Source organism: Vombatus ursinus, unplaced genomic scaffold, assembly GCF_900497805.2.
Source record: "Vombatus ursinus unplaced genomic scaffold, bare-nosed wombat genome assembly UNPS02014812.1, whole genome shotgun sequence".
In the NCBI taxonomy this organism is placed as follows: domain Eukaryota; kingdom Metazoa; phylum Chordata; class Mammalia; order Diprotodontia; family Vombatidae; genus Vombatus; species Vombatus ursinus.
Window position 1 is genome coordinate 11,666,589 of NW_020954590.1, and position 17,178 is coordinate 11,683,766.

The window sequence follows — 17,178 nt, forward strand, 5'->3', positions numbered from 1 at the left end:
TACAATATCTGAATCCTTTCCCCTTAACGTTAGGTTCTCTTCCTGCCCATTTATTTTTTCAGTCTCTGATTATTGATCTTTGCTTCAAAAGTGAATTATTTGAATAACATAGGATTAAGAAAGGCCCTTGGGAAATTGATGAAGCTGTAGATTATTTTTGCAATGGTGCCCCTCTTTATGATATGCTATAAAAGATGTAATGTTGTTTACAGTTTTGTAGGAAAAATTATGCCCTCCCAAACACTTGATTTGATCACTTCTTTGTTCTAAAAATTAGTTCATAGATGTGATTCTAGCCTAAATTATCTTAAATATAAGAATAAAATAAACTTTAATAATATTTAATTTCATTTTTTTTAAAGATAAAGTTCCAATAAAATTTTTTTTTCATTCACCATAAAATGTTGGTCCACATTTTAAAATGGATTCAGGTTAAGTGACCTTTTCCCATTACCCATTGTCCTTATCAATCAGGAAGTATTTATTAAGTGCCTAATATGTTCCAGGCACTCTGCTAAGCACTGGGAGAAAAAGGACCTCTTGTAATTTGTAAAATTTGGATATTTGTTGGGGAATGTCTGTTGTCAAAATAAAATATTAGCACATTTTAACATATCAATCGCAAAAGTACGTAATAGAGGAGAAATGTAATAATTGACAGTTTATAAAAATTAAGTTCTGGACACTTTACAGCAGTATGTTTTTTCAACAGTGTATTGTCCTGCAAGCCCAGTGTGGCTTAACAGTACAAGAAAAAGATCTTTTAAAAGCCATTTCAGTCTTTGGCAGATGTTGTATACAGAATCAGTGACATGACAGTCCTAATATACCCTTCTTTGGTCAGACCGTATGTAGAGTGGAGGGTTGTAGTCATTTGTGGTAACCACATTTTTGTAAGGTTCTGACAAATTAAAATGCATTAAAAGAAAGTTGATTAAGCTGGATACCATTCCATGTGAGCATCATTTGAAGAAACTTGGGATATTTAGCTTTAAGAAACAAAGATTTGGAGAATTCTAATGCAGCTGTCCCACTGTATTATGTGAGTGTTGGGGGGGGGAATCTAAATTTTAATCAGTTGCCTGAAAAGAGTCACTTGCAAAAAAAAATGTAAATGAAATTTAGGAGGCAGAAGAACTTGAGAATAACTAAAAATTGTCAGCCGCCTTCTAGTTACATGAAAATAAAACTAATTGCCCATCTAGCACACAAAATTATTAGAGATTAAAATTGTCAAAGTTTAACTTTTTTCCCTTTTGAATCATTTTTGGACTTGCTTATATTGCAGCAATATCTTTTGCAACAGAATTTACTGAAACTATAACACAAGGAAAATGCTAGTGATATATGTGTGCAGAAGCTGTTAGTAAGATGAAGATCAGATGAACTTTTTGAGTTGCTTCTGCTTGTGAAAAAGCTACCAGTTAAGTTTCTCTTATTTCTCTACAAGGATTAAACAGCTTCTCCTTACTTAAAAAAAGAAAAGACAGAAACTTGACACAAATAATGTTAGAACTTATGACTCTTATCTCTTGACAGTACTGTGAAGGTTATATGGGGATTAAGAGAATGATAACTAGATAGTAAGACGTCTTGAGTTGAAAAATGTTTTGTGTTTTTAAGGATCTTATGTAGAGGGTCAAAACAAACATTCATTAATTGTCTATTATGTGCCAGGCTTTGAGAATACAAAGAAAAGCAAAAAACTGCTTTCTGTTTTAAAGGAGTTCACAGTCTACTGGGAGAATATGACAAACAAACAACTATTTATACAGCAAATTTTTATATGTACAGAATAAATTGGAGATACAGCAGAAGGAAGGCACTAATTTAAAGGGGAATTTGGGGCTAACATTGAAGGAAATCAGAAAACAGAGACGAGGAAGGAGAATCTAAGGCAGGGGTGGGGAACCTGCAGCCTCAAGGCCACATGTCGCCCTCTAGGTCCTCAAGTTTGGCTCTTTGACTGAATCCAAACTTCTCAGAACAAATCCCGTTAATAAAGGATTTGTTCTGAAAAACTTGGACTCAGTCGAAAGGCCACATCCGAGGACCTAGAAGACCTCAGACTCTGAGGCATTGGGGGCAGCCAGTGAGAATGTCTAGAGTCAGGAGAGATGGGATGTCTTATGTAAGAAACAGTAAAATGTCATTGGGTCTCAGAGTACAGAAGAATAAGAAGAAAACTGGGAATGTAGAAAGCAGTCAGGTTTTGAAGGGCTTTAAATGACAAAAGGATTTTAACTTGAAAGGCTTTGAACAAGAGGTTTGTGTGTTTGATCCTAAAGGTGATATTTAGCCACTGGAGTTTATTGAATAAGAGAGTGACATAGTCCAGCCTGTACTGTGAGGAAGATCAGTTTGATGGCTGAGTGAAGAACCGACTGGAGGGGGAAATACTTGAGGCAGGGAGACCAACTCGTAGCGGAGGCTGCTGCAATAGTCCATGGATGAGGTGATAAGTTCTTGCATTGGGGTGGTGTCAGTGTCAAAGAAAAGAAAGGAGCCTATGGAAGAAAAGTTACAAAAGTAGGAAAAAACTATACAAGTTTGCAACTAATTGCCTAGAGGGGTGAGAGAAAGTGAGAAGTTGAGGATGACACCTAAGTTGTGAGCCTTTGACGGTAATGGGGAAGTTTGGAAGAAAGAAGGGTTTTTGGGAAAAGAGACTGAGTTAATTTTGGGACATGATGAGTTTAAGATGTCTAAAGGGCATCCAGTTTCAAGATATCCAATAGGCAGTTGGAGATTTTAAACTAAAGGACAAAAGTTAGGGCTGGATAAGTAGATTTTAAAAGCATCTTCATAGAGATGATCATCTATGGGAGCTGAAGAGATCACCAAGCAAAATTGTGTAGAGGGAAAAAGAGAAAAAGGCCCAGGACAGAGCCTTGGGAGCACATGTGACCTAGATGGAGATGAGCAGACAGTAGGAGAGAGGAGGCAATGAAAGCCTAAAGGTGGCTTAGCTAAGGTTAGTCTTTGTGGTAGGTATTTAGGTGGGTGATTTCTCTGGGCTATTACTACAGTTTTGGTGGCCATGTAGCTCAGCCCTACCAGGTGATAGTAATAATAGCTAACATTTTAAGTTCTTGATTTTGATGTCTATGGAAAGGAAGGAGTATTGTATAGTTTAATGTCCTTTCCATTCTTGGATTGTACTTTTAATATTTAATTATTAAAGTCATTTAAATTGGATTTTTATGGTTGGCAACTGCTAAATTTAGGCCTCGCCCACAATATTTGGTGCTAAGAGCAAAGGAGTTTGAGAGTTTGGTTGAGGGGGAGATAGAGTGGTGGTGGTTGGTTTTTTTCAGTGACCTGAAAGTCTAATTCATTTTTTAAATAGAGAAGTGATATAGAAGAAAGAGAGCCCTGGATCATAGGCTAGTTAGAAACAGGTTCTTTTTTCCCAGTGGCAAAGGCCTTGGTTAGATTCTGTGGAAAACCTCCTTTTTGGAATAGGAGTAGTTTCTACTGTATTAGAGGAAAGTCTAAATGTGGAAAGCACTGTTTCGTTCCTGCTGGCATCCATGGAAAAGAAAATGGTATGGCCGAAGTAAGGAGAAAGAATCTAAGGATTAAGCAATGAGAAGATGTAAACAGCTTTTGCTTTTTTTTTTTTAAATCACTGAATTCAGAAGACTGCCTAATGGATTTGATGATTACCCCAAATGAAGAGGTCATTGTTAATGGAGGCAGGGACTAATAGGCTCCAAGAGGAAGTTATGCTTTCTGACTCTGTTTCTCTGAAGAGTGCCTTGAACCTGTGGGATTGAGTGCTCTAAAGGAGGATAATAGAGATAATCATGATTGGGGATCAGAGCAGGAGGTGAAAGAGCTGCGGCCCCTGTGGTGTGGGGGATGCAGAACTGGGTGGCCTTTTTATGTTAAGGGACTTAGGAGGTCACAAGAGAAATTTAAAGAAGTCATTGAAACTTTAGAAAAATAGCTGATGGTCTAATGGAGCGATTTACAACATTCCTCAGTTAAAGAATTCCATCTAGGCATTTACATGCAGATGAATTAGTTGTCTCAGTTAAAGACCCCAGGTGGAGATCTCCCTTTTCAGGTGGTTTATGAAGTGGGGAATTCTGATTTGATGGGTTTAATTTATGCCCCAAAGCCTTCCATTCCTTATGACCTACCTGCTTCAGGTGCAGTTAGTTTTCCTGGCTGTCCACAAAAACAGGTGCTCTTAGGATGATGGGCATGATTTGCACCATCAGGACATGATGAAAGTCTTTCCTATAAGGAACTTTGAATATGGCTCTTAAAACATGGAATAGATAAGATGATTAGTCCATCTGAACAAGGGTAGTAAGGGTCCTTCTACCCTACCAAAACTTTGGACATTCCTAAAAGCTCTCACCTCACCTAATTAATCCTTGCATTAAACACACACACACATACACACACACACACACACACACACACACACACACACACCCTTCTGTTTATTTACAATCATAGAAGTCTTTGTATTCATATTGAGTTACTCTGTAGTAAGTCCCCTAATGAGGAGATCCAAGGTTTCTCTCCTGCCCCCACCCTTCCACCCCAGGACAGCAGAGACTGTATACCCAAATTACTATTGCTTTGGTAGGAGTGGGGTCTGAAATGCATAAAAAAGAATGCTTGATACTAGCAGCCAGGCTACTGCTATTACCAGAACATCTTCTATGACTTTAAAAAGTATAGCCCACTTTCTTTTAGGGGCTTTGGAAGGCAAATCACCAAAGGAAAGAGGTTGGTGGAAAACAACCCCGTTTGGGCCTCAGCTATAGTGCCTGATCAAGGGAAGTGTATTGTGGACATTAATATTATGAATTCTTAGAATACCTGTTCTGAGTATTTATAGTGGTAAGTTATATTCTGGGCATTACTGATCGGGCTAAATGGAAGCCCTTGGAGTTTCCTGAACCATCCCATATTGTTAATGTTAAATGTAGGGTTGGGAGGAGGAGTTTAAAAGATTTTTTATTCCTAGTAATGGAGGTGGAGGTTGGAGTACGCTTGATACACAAATTCCCCTTATAATAACCCTGTGTGGCCAGTGATAGATAGAGGACTGTACCTAGCAATTAAGAGTAGATTATCAGGAGTTAAATAAAAGTTATAACATTTGCTGTAGCTGTTGCTGATCTTGGCATTGTAGATCAGATAGCCCAGGCCGAAGTGTGGTATGGAGTTCACCAACAATCAGCTTCTCTATCCCAGTTGCTGAGACCAATTCAGGACTGGTTTGCTTTTACTGGAAAAGTTACTTTTCTTTTCTTTGGTTTTTTATCCTCAGTGTCTCATCCTCATGATTCTTTGAACTCCCTTTCATATTGCTGCAGTTTAGGGGGGGACAGACCTTAAAGGCCCCACTTGCTGAGCACATTTACTGATAATGTGTCCTAGTGATCCAGGCTCCCCAAAGCCCAGGACAACCCACATTTTTTAATCTATCTGTCTTTCTCACAGAACAGAGATTGGGTCAAAGCAAGCCCTTCCAGATGAACTTCATTTCTTTGAGAAGCCCCCAAACAGACAAGTTTCTTTACCAAACCTCTCCCAGGAAGATCCAGAACCCAAAGTGACAGTTTTAGCCAATGACGAAGCATTGCAGAAGATCAGTGCACTTGAACATGAACTGGCTACTCTCCGAGCACAGATTGCCAAAATCGTGACTTTGCAGGAACAGCAGAGTCTTACTTCAGGTATTTGAATCTTGTACTTCTTTTCTTCAGACAGATAAAATGGAAACCAGTAGAAGGAAGTCACTTGTCCTAAAATTTTCATGCCATGATGTATACTGATAATTTGTTTCATGGGTTCGGATCTGTATCCACAAAGACACGTTCACACTTTTACTAACTTACAAATGATTTAAAAATGATAATAATCATAAACTTACATGCACATAAATGTGATTACATATGATTATATGATCTTAGAAGCAAAGACAGTTAACAGAAAGATAGAGAGATAAAGAAGAAGAAATACATCACCAATCCAAGGAAGCACCAACTCCTGAACATCTAATCGGGGGGTCCTGTATCACAGCCATCAGAGTCTCAGTTGGGAAAGTCCCCACGGCAGAGCATCCTCTCCAAGGGAGACTCCCAACGTCACTTTCCCAAGAAAGACCCTTTTTATCATCCTTACACAAAGAAGTCAGGGAGCCAAGGAATAGGTGATTAATCCTAAGCATCTGAGAGTTTTGACCAAAACTCTCCAACCTCAAGAACAGTCTTGTCATGTCAAAAATGTCTCAGGTCAATGCCCAGGAACTGGCCAAGTCCCTGGATATTTACCTCAAGACCTGTTTTTAAGGAGTAGTTCCCCAAGGTGGGTCTGGGTTGAAACAAGTCCCAGAACAATATGTTAGGGAAGTTCCTTGTCCCTTGGCTTAGGCTATGGGTAGGGAAGATCTTATACATTAACCCTTCACATGATTTTTATCATCAGCTAAATATCAGGTATTTTTGGACATTCGCTAGCTGGGCAGCATGCCCAATAAAGCACTTAGTCAATGCTTTTTTATAATAATAATCCACACCACTGGAGAATAATGGATTTGGGGAATATTGTCTCCATTGAGCCAAAAAAAGTTTACATAATAACATGACCCCACACAAATGCTGTCTTTTAATATGGCTAACTTTTGATTATATGTTGACAAATTATTCCAAATAGCAAGTGAGGGAAGCGAAGGGAATAAGCATTTGTATAGTACCTGTTATGTACCAGGCACTGTGCTAAGTAAACCATTTACAAATATCATCTCATTTGATCTCACAACAACCCTGAGAGGGAGGTGCTATTATTATCTCCATTTTACAGTTAAGGAAACTGAGGCAGACAGATTAAATGACTTGCCTAGGGTAACACATCTGGTAAGTTTGAGGACAGATTAGAACTCAGAGGTCTTCCAGACTCCAGGCCCAGCTCCCTCTCTCCTGCTCAACCTAGCTGCCTCAGATAATCCCAAATTACTTATATTCTAATTTGGAATGCATTCAGAGATATATTTAAAGAGACACATGCTCAAATGACACCCAAATTAATTACTTGCATGCTAGTCTGGCAGTATGGTAAAGTGGAAAGACAGACATGGAGTGAATAGAATCATGTTTGAGTTCCAGTTCTGCCTGTTAGAGCTGTGACCTTGGGCAGGTCATTTAAACTCAAGGAGCCTCAGTTTACTCATCTATGAAATAGGGATAATACTTTCACTACTTTTAATCGTCATTAGCGAGAAATAGACATTGGAAGAGATGGGCTATAGCATTTCAATCCCCACTCCCTACTCCATTGACTTGTAATCGTGTGATACTTTTTTATAGTTGAGAAAACTGCCTTAAGTCAAAGACGGGACAGTTAACTCATATAACTCAGTGTACTTTTTAACTTTAGGTGGCTTTGTTACCAACTTGTTAGAAAAATCGCTTTGCCTCTTATTTTCTTTTATGTGGGTTAGTCTCCTATTCATTTAATAAACTTTGCCCAGATAGTTAACTTTTCCCTATAGTCTTTTTGGTTTTGTAACTTTTTAAATTATTGTTTGGCTCTACCCCCCTCTGCTGGTAGATTGGAAAAATTGCCACAAGTGAGAGTTTTACTTGCGGGTGGGGGGTAGGAGGTGCATTCCTATACACGACCTTGCGCTTTTATTATATTATCTGATCTAGATCTTAAAGAGAAATTTCTTTTGGATTAAGGTACTTTCCTCCCAGTAGCCCCAAATTATTGTCTTAAATTCAAATTGTATGGAAAGCTCATGTCCATATAATTTCTACTGTAGTTAAATAAAATAATTTGTTGGTCTTCAACTTTCTGTGTTGGATAACATAAAATTGATGGATTCCCTTCTGTCACCATAATTTTGTTGACCTCTAATGATTATGATTTGAATGACTTAGCTTGAATCATCAATTTGTCTTTTAAAATGTATATAAAAAAAGAAATTAAGTTAGCAGTTTAAATGTAAATTAGACAAATGCCAGTGTATGTCATACATTTGATCTTATAAATTGTCAAACAGCATAAATTTTAAAGGACTGTTTGTATGGCATTAATTGCCATGCAATATGGCACAGTTTGCAGCCACTATTGGTATGAATCCAAACTTGAACATTTGAGATCACAAAAGCACCCCTGTAAAAGCAGAACTTTTCCACTCTGGAAAGCTTTGGATGGAAAACTACTGTAACCTAGATTTGGGCATTTATAACAAAGTAACTGAAACCTCATTTCCACTTATGTAACCAAGATAACAAAAAGCGTATTGTGATTTCAGTACTTTGTCACATACCAGAAAATATTTTTATTTCCAAAAAATTTTTTTAAAAAATAAATCTAGAATATTGTTTGTTTCAGTGTCAAAATAGCATTAATTTTGTTGTGATTATTATTTGTGTAGGTGTCTTAAGTCCCACCACACCTGCAGTTGCCCCAGCACCACCTGCTGCTCCACCACCACCACCACCACCACCGCCGCCACCTCCTCTTCCTTCACAAGGACTACACCAAAGTATATCTGCTATTGATCTGATTAAAGAGAGAAGACAGAAGAAAACTAGTGCTGGAAAGATGTGGATAGAAAATAACCCAAAGAAAACTGACGTGCCAAATATGCTAGAAATCCTGAAAGACATGAACAGCGTAAAACTTCGGTCTGTGAAAAGGTGAAATATGTATTTATGTTCTCTGTCCTCCATTCTCCCTCATACCTATAGTTCTGTATGATTGTAGAACCCCAGACTTTTTTTTGGATCACACAAAATGCCTGGCTCTTAATGTTTAGTTCATAATAATTTGCTTACAGTGCTTTCATTCTTGAATAAGATTCTGTTCCAGTGAATGGGCCCTAGCTTCAGCTCACTTAAGAGACTAGGAAGAAACAACTTCAAGTCAAGGTTATTTTAATTTTTAAAACAATATTTTCTCCATATATCTAAAAGTAAAGTGTTTCTTCTGAAAGACAAACCTTTATTGTTACTGCTTCACAAAGCATTGAATCAGAGTGCAGTCATCTGGTATACAAAAAAAAATGGCTGACTTAGTAAAGCACAGCTCTTTTACCCATGCCTGGACTTCACTTGCTCAATGTTATAGAGAAAGTACCCTTTGTCAGCATATGACATATTGAATACAGTGTTCACAATATTCAGTACATGAAGGTGGACAGTCTCTCACCAGCAGATTTACAGCACATTAAAATTTGACCTTTTTTTTTTTAACCTCTTTAAGATCAGAGCAAGACTTAAAACCCAAACCCGTGGACCCTGCTGACCCTGCAACCCTAATTGCAGAAGCTTTGAAAAAGAAATTTGCTTATCGGTACCGAAGTGATGGCCAAAGTGAAACTGAAAAATCCATTCCAACATCTGAATCAAAGACCACCTCAGAAACAATGTTGGTAGGTACTATTTCCTTTCTGGTCATATTGCATTCATGTAATAAATATCGATTAAATGACTACCATGTATTTGTACTGTCCAGAGTAATGCTGAGAGACATCAATCCCCTCCCCCTTAGTCTCATAAATCATGCTATCCGTGCTTTCCAGTATCTGAAAATGCAGATGAGATCATGCCAAGATACTATATTACCACCTTACTTTTTTGCATAGCATTTTATAGTTTTCAAAACATTTTCTTATTTGACATGTACACAAATTCATAGGCAGCCTTATATCATGTTATTTCTTAGTAGTACAGTCACTAAAGCCATAGGAGTAGAGAGGAAGAGAAATCACTTGGCTAGAGTGATTGCGGATGGTTTCAGGGAGATGACATTTGAGCTAGGACTGGGAGGGTAGCTAAAAATGGAAATAATTTAAGTATGGAATAAGTAATACCTATTTTTCAGGGAATGATTACTTCGGTTCTAAGGAGAGGCACTTTTGTGTTCACAATGCTAATTTTAAAATTAAGATTTTAATTTTTTTTTTTGATGTTGTAAATAAGAATTAGAACCAATAGGAGGAACCACCAGAAAGAGGAAACAAAACACAACAGGTAGAAAAAAGTAGCAAATAGTACGGTTTGATCTGCATTCAAACTCCATAGTTCTTTCTTCTTTGTATTAGCATTTTCTATCACGAGGCCTTTGGAGATGTCTTAGATCCTTGTATTGCTGAGAGGGGTTAAGTTTATCAATATTAGTCATCGCACAATGTGGCTGTTATTGTGTACAATGTTCTCCTGATTCTGCTCACTTCACTCAGCATCAGTCCATACAAGTCTTTCCAGGTTTTTCTGAAGTAAGCCTGTTCATCATTTCTTATAGCACAATAGTATTCCATCACATTCATATACCACAACTTGTTCAGTCATTCCCCAGTTGATGGGCATCCTCTCAATTTCCAATTCTTTGCCACCACAAAAAGAGCTGCTTATAAATATTTTTATAAGTGTGGGTCCTTTTCCTATTTGTATGATCTCTCTGGGATATAGCCCTAGAAGTGCTATTGCTGAGAGATTTTAATATTATTAAGTTATTTGAACTTTCATTCCAGAAATATTTATCAGTAGTCATGCCTAATGTGTTGTATGGAGGATGTTATTGCTGTTATTGAACAATACGCTTATAATAATTCCTTCTATTTGTTTCTTTTCCAGTTTGGGCCACACATGTTGAAGTCTACGGGAAAAATGAAGTCTTTAATTGAAAATGTTTCACATTCCTAAGTAGACACTAAGTAGAAGGCAAAGACTGTTTTGTTGAACTGTCGTTTAGTTAGGGTTAAGTAAGGCTGGTAGAAATCAACATTATTTAGTGAATCCTTGACTTTTATGTTCAGCGGCTGCCTGTGAAACCAAAAAGTAAATTAAACCACGGAAAAAAACACTATTTTTTGTTTCTGAAAGATGGTCTTTTCTGGAGCCACTCATGGAATATATGGATTCTGACAAGTTTTAATGTATCCAAGTTGCTTGGATTTAAATTGTCCATTCTTTAAAAAATGTTTAGATTTCAGAACATTTGTGGATATTACTCTGAGATTTTTAATTCCTAAACACTAATTTATCTGTACAAATGTTTTATTTGCATGTATTTGACAGATTTAAAACAGTTTGTGATGATGGCAATGAAGTACTGTTAAGTTATCTTCATTCATATTAAATATTAATTTTGTCTACAATGATGGAACAGCTGGTATAACATAAGTTGTTGCAGTGAAACATTTAATTTGAGATTTGAATCTTCTTGCCTGAAACAGAGCTTAAGGTTTACTTACAACTCTAATTTCTTTCTTGTACTTGTTGGGAGTTAGAGGTCAAAAAGTTGCAAGAAGACAACTTACTGCTGAAATGTGTCAAAATGCTTGTTTTTGAAGTTGAAGTGGATGACCTTGAAGGCTTCTTTCATCTCGTGCCACCCAGTACCAAGTGAAAAAAATGCGACAGAAAAGGGAGGAATGGAGTTAGTTTATGACTGAGAATCCTTTTGTTTGGAAAAACCAAATGTATCACTGTGTTTTTCCCCTTTTGATGGCTCATTGTTTGTTCAGTAGATAATTCTAAAATATCAGCACAGTGAAGGATTTCAAAAAATGTAATCCTGTAAAAAAACGATGTTTGAGTGTTTCAGAAAGTGTTTGATTGTTAGTGAACTTAGTAGGTAAGAGTAAGGAGTTGTTAAATCTAGCAGTAAGAAGAAGTAACTTCCTATTGGTATATATCTGGTCACTGTGCTGTTGCACACTAGGACATGGTCAAAAAGCAGAAATCCCAGATATTAACACTTTCTGCTATTTTAAGATACATTTCCTACTTACAGCCCTTGATTACATCTTTAATAGCACCAGCAGTGCTATGCGTCTCCACCTGACAAATTCAGCTAGAGTCAGCGCCTGAAAATCTTCAACCATGATTTTTTTTACTCATTGAATTTACTTATCTCCTTGGGAAAATCCTTTACTTCTTTGGGAAGTGGGGGGAGTTTTCACTTTTAAGTTATTTAAAAATGTGTGCAATGGCCTCCTAAATATTAAAGTTTAGTTAACGTATATGCTGTGGTCTTCAAGGGTTTTGATTATTCAGTTTTAATTTTGAACTGTGACTACTTATTTTAACATGCTGTTAACAAGCATTTTGAAGTTTTTTCTGTTTTACGTATTTTAAGAGGCAACCCTTTAAAAAAATTTCAAAGCACCTAGTTTCATAAATATTTTGGCCTTCTGAGAGGTATATATTTGTACTGGTATTGAACTTAGGCCTGTGCACAGATTTAAAGACATTACTGTCTTAAAATAAAGCAAACTGTTTTGTTTCACCTCAATAATGTTGATTTTTTATCATTCACAATAGACAAGATTCCTTTACATTCATTACAAATGAATTTCACTACCATCCTTTGTCCTTGCCTTCAGTATTTTAAGAAGACATGCATTCCCTAAAATAAGCCACCAGCAGAAGGGACTGTACTTAAATTTTAAATCTTATCCAGTTTTAACTTCGTTAAGAATCTGTAGCATAGAAATTGCCACACACACAAGGTTTAGCTAGACACTGTTTCTTGAAAGCCCAGCTTAGTTCTTTGCCCCTGGTAAATCCATCTTTCGTTCTCCAGTTTTTCAAATCTAGTGTTATTAAGAACCCCTTCCCCCAACCAACACACATCTTTACGGCAGCACAATTTTGAAGCTGGAAAAGGATAGTAGAGATGATACAGATAATATTAATTGCCTGCTATGAATTCTGCTCTAAACAGAACAGGGTTCTCAGTCAGCAATTTTTGAGATTTTTTTGGTCTCAGGACTTGGTTATGCCCATAAAAATTATTGAACATCCCCACCTCCCAAGAGCTTATGTTTATATGGGTTATATCTCTTCTTACTGTATTACAAATTAAAATGTTTCAGTATTATTGTGAAAATAGTTTTGACCTTTCAGAACCCTAAAAGGATCCAGGGATCCCCTGTGAGCCACTCACTTAGACAAATAACTCATGATGGGAAAGTGAGAAAGGAGGATCAAAGCTACTGTAGTGTTTTTGCCAACGATAGTTATTTGTAAGTTAAACTTCCATGGTTCTAAGGACATGTTTGATACCTCCACTTCATTAAGATGGTGGTTGTGGCAACCGTGCAAAGGCAACTACAGAGTTAACTTGTAGGCCCCACTGATGTTTTCCTATTTCCTGCACTTTACATCTTTCTTTGTGTTGGAATCATGGAATTCTGCAGTTGGATAGAAAAAAGACTCTACGACCAGCCTTTTTGTAACCAGGGTTTCGTGTAACCCAGAACATAGGCAAGGAATGCATAGTGCACATGGAGTCGGCCAACTAGGACCTCTACCTGGCCTGGTGCTGGTTGGGACAACGATAGAATGCAATGAAATGAATATAAATTTGCCACACCTCGTTCCTAAAGGATGATTTTATTCTGGCCAGCTCTCCTACCATCTAGTGCAGTGCCCAAGAAGGCATGTTTGCTGAGGTTTGTTCCTGCAACTGGCCCTTCCTGACAGCAGAAGTTGCTGTTGTGGCTGTTCTCAGTGCTAACTTAGCATGTTTGTAGGGCCACAGGGGAGAAAAAAGGGGCTCCTGCACCATCACTGTTACATTTGAAACTTTACCACTGCTTGGTTCTACAAACTTGATACGACTGCTCAGTACATTCTCACCTCAACCCACCCCCAGCACATACCATGCATTGTGTAGTAGAGTTCTGAATTTTCAGTGAGAAGGACCTAGGGTTCAAATCCTGCCTCTCACTCTAATCCAGTCTTTTATTAGCCCCTTCCACTGTAGTCTACTGTGTAGGATGTCCATTCTGCTTTTTAAAGAAGTTAAATACATTCTATAACATTAAAAGTTTAAAAAAAAAAAAAGGTTGGCATGACAATACAGGGTTCTGCATTTGTGTGTGTCTGTCTGCACATACACGCACTCATGCAGGTATCAAGGGAGGAAAAAGCCTTGAGTCTGCAAGATAGAATTTTATTTAACATTATATCCAAGCCATTTCTAGCTTGGAGAGATATCCAAACTGGCATACTATTTCCCACATCATCAGACACTGATAGCCCCACCACAGTTTCAAGTAGAATTTATAGGAATCTTGAACAGGGAAAAGATTTAAAATAAACCAGAGTTAACAGACTTCAGCAACCATGTCACTATCCTATTCCTCCTGGACCACTACCCTCATTCATGGAATTTTTTTTTTTTTAAAGGGACCTCCTTCCTCTCATTGGTATTTTAATCCTTTCTCAATGGAGGAAAATGTGGTCTTGGGCCAATTACTTCTAGTAGGTGGCATTGCAATTAAGGGGGACCAGACAGAAGTTATTCTATTGTTCTGTCCACTTTCAAAAAATATTTTATTTTTCCAGTTATAAGTAAAAAGAATTTTTAACATTCATTTTTAAAAATTTTGAGTTCCAAATTCTCTTTGTCCTCTCCCTCCTCATTAAGAAGGCAAGCAATTTGATGTAGACTATGTTCTACCCATTTTTCTAAAGGGAGAAATCTGGAAAGAGTTTTAGGCTGGTCAAACAACACTGACTCTCTGAAATAAAATGCCCTGCCATCTCTCCAAAATGCAACTCCTCCCTGATCTGTAGGTGCAAATCATTGCAGGGAATCCTAGCTCTCCTACCAAAGGTTACCTCAGTGGTTACAGCTATGCATTATTAGTTAACCTTCCCTTTCTTTGGAGCATTATGGAGGGTAGCTCAGAGGGTAGTGTTCTCTTAAATGAACACAGAACTTTGCAGAATGAGCACCGAGCAGGGACAGACATGGTTTGAGATGTTCTCATGGCTTTAGTTCCCAGGTCTGAGACATCAGATTTCTATCATATCAGGCTGAACCTTGTTAGGCTTTCACCTCTGTTTAAATGAGGGAATGTGAGACTAGACAATATTGCTATTTTCAGTTTTTTTACAAAAATGAGTTACACTGGCTCAAGTTAAACAATTGGTTCCATTATTTAAGTTGTGAAGTTTTTAAACATGACAAGGGACAGAATTTTTCTACTCATTGCAAAGACATCCTCATGAACTCAGGGAGCTTAGCAACTTTGTCATAGTTCCCCCCAAATTTTTTCCGCAATAACATAAACAGGTACCAAACTGAATTCTGGCACGAAAGCTAAGAAAAACTCACAGTGAGTCATTTTTTCAGCCTAGGGCAGGTTAGGAAAACAGATGTGTGAACACTAGGGATGAAGCTGGCCTGGGAATACAGCATAGCAGAAGTAGCACTAGGCTATGGCTGCAACAATGGGGAGAGCAGCCCAGTGCCCAGGGAAGGTAAATGGACTGAACACCTAGGCAAAGATGCTGGGGGACTCCTGTATTAGGAAGCAGAATAGGTGCCATCTCACGCCTCTTTCTCATTAGTTACAGGTTGCAGTTTCAGGAGAGTGTGAGGGCAGTGAACAGACTTCTCCCCAGGTCACACTACATTAGAAACACTGAAAATTTACAGGCCCTCGGCTGTGAAAGCAGCAAAGGACATGAAAGACAGAAACTCAGGTTGATCATTCCCCTTACGCCAGAAAAGCGTAAGCAGAGCCCAAGGATAACATAAAGTCCAGTGGCATGAAGTATGCTGGAAAAATAAGCAAATGACAACAACAGAGAAAGAACCTGGTCATAAAAAGATACTGTGGTGACAGAGAAGCTCACAACACAAACTCAGAAGAAGACGATGACTTGACATCTACAAGCAAAGCGTCAGAGTAAAAAACATACAGATTGGATACAAGGCCAACAAGAATTCCCAGAAGAGCTAAACAAAGAAGGATTTTCATTGGGTTTTTTAAGAGCAAAAAAAGGAAATTATTCTAAAAATCAAATATGAGCAGTAGAGGAAAAACTGGGAAAATAAATGAGACCAATGCAAGAAAATTATGAAAAGAGAATTGAGTGTGGTAAAAAAAAAAAAAAGCATAAAAAGTTGAAAACAACTCTAAAAAATAGAATTGGCCAAATGGTAAAAGAGATACAAAACCTCATTAAGGAAAATAATTCCTTAAAAATTCATACTGGCCAAATGTAAGCTAATGACTCGATGAGACATTAAGAAACAATAAAACAAATCAAAAGACTGAAAAAATAGAAAATATGAAAAATTTCAGAGGAAAAACAACTGGCCTGGAAAATAGATCTAAAGAGAATTTAATAATTCTGATTCCCAAATGCTTTCTCCCATCTTCCATTTTATAGGTGAATTCACCCCATTCATGTTCACAATTGCTGTGTATTTCCCTCCATTCCATTCTTATATTTATCCTTTCATTTTTGACATTTTGCTTCCTCCTCGTCAGTTTTACTTCTGATTGCTGCCTCCCTTCCTCTTCCAACCCTCCCCCATTTTTCTCTTAGCCCCCTTCCCACCTATTTTCCTCTTGGATAAGATTAATTTCTGTACCTAACCATGTATGTGTACATTCTTTCTTTCTTGAACCAGTTCAGATGAGATGCTTTGCCCCATTCTCCCCTCTGTCATATAAACTTTTCCTTGTATACCTTATTTATGTGAGATAATTTTCCCCATTCTTCCTTCCCTCACCCCTCTCTTCACACCCATGCCCTCTTTTGACTATCTCTAACTGTAGACTCCCTCTAACTGCCCTAGTGATAAAGTTCTTAGGGGTTATATATACATACATACATAACATATATATGTGTGTGTGTATGCATATATATATGTGTGTATGTGTATATATATGTATATATATGTATGTGTATGTGTGTGTGTATATATATATATATATATATACACATCATACATACGTACACACACATATTTTCTACAGAGGAAGTTTAACAAGCACAGTTTAGCCTTGTTTAGTCTTCCCTTATGATTTCTCACGTTAATCATTTTATGTCTGTTGAATCTTGTGTTTGAATGTCAGATTTTCTATTCAGCTCTAGTCTTTTCATCAGGAGTGCTTGAAAGTCCTCTGTTTCATTAAATATCCATTTTTTTCCCCTATAGGATTATGCTTAGTTTTCCTGGGTGGACTATTCTTGGTTGTAATCCTAGTTCCTTTGCCTTCTGGAATATCATATTCCAAGAAAATAAGGGATGGAGGAAAATACATAGTAATCAAAACTAGGAGTATGAATTGAATGAACTCACCCATAAAACAGAATTGGATAGCTGAATGAATTAGAATATAACAAAGTGTTGTTTACAATATTATGCTCCAACTGAAGTTAAAAG

General features: G+C 37.4%; 1 protein-coding gene across 3 annotated transcripts in view; it reads left to right on the forward strand.

Moving 5' to 3' along the window:
* Positions 1-12,276, forward strand: part of LOC114054048 (mitochondrial fission regulator 1-like) — a 57,980-nt gene extending 45,704 nt beyond the window's left edge. For all 3 annotated transcript variants that reach the window (XM_027877111.1, XM_027877112.1, XM_027877110.1), the window contains 4 exons: positions 5,470-5,705; positions 8,411-8,675; positions 9,241-9,409; positions 10,614-12,276. In XM_027877111.1, coding sequence (XP_027732912.1) covers positions 5,470-5,705; positions 8,411-8,675; positions 9,241-9,409; positions 10,614-10,682 — 739 coding nt within the window. In that variant the 3' untranslated portion in view covers positions 10,683-12,276. The remainder of the gene's footprint in view (positions 1-5,469; positions 5,706-8,410; positions 8,676-9,240; positions 9,410-10,613) is intronic.
* Positions 12,277-17,178: the final 4,902 nt, after the last annotated feature.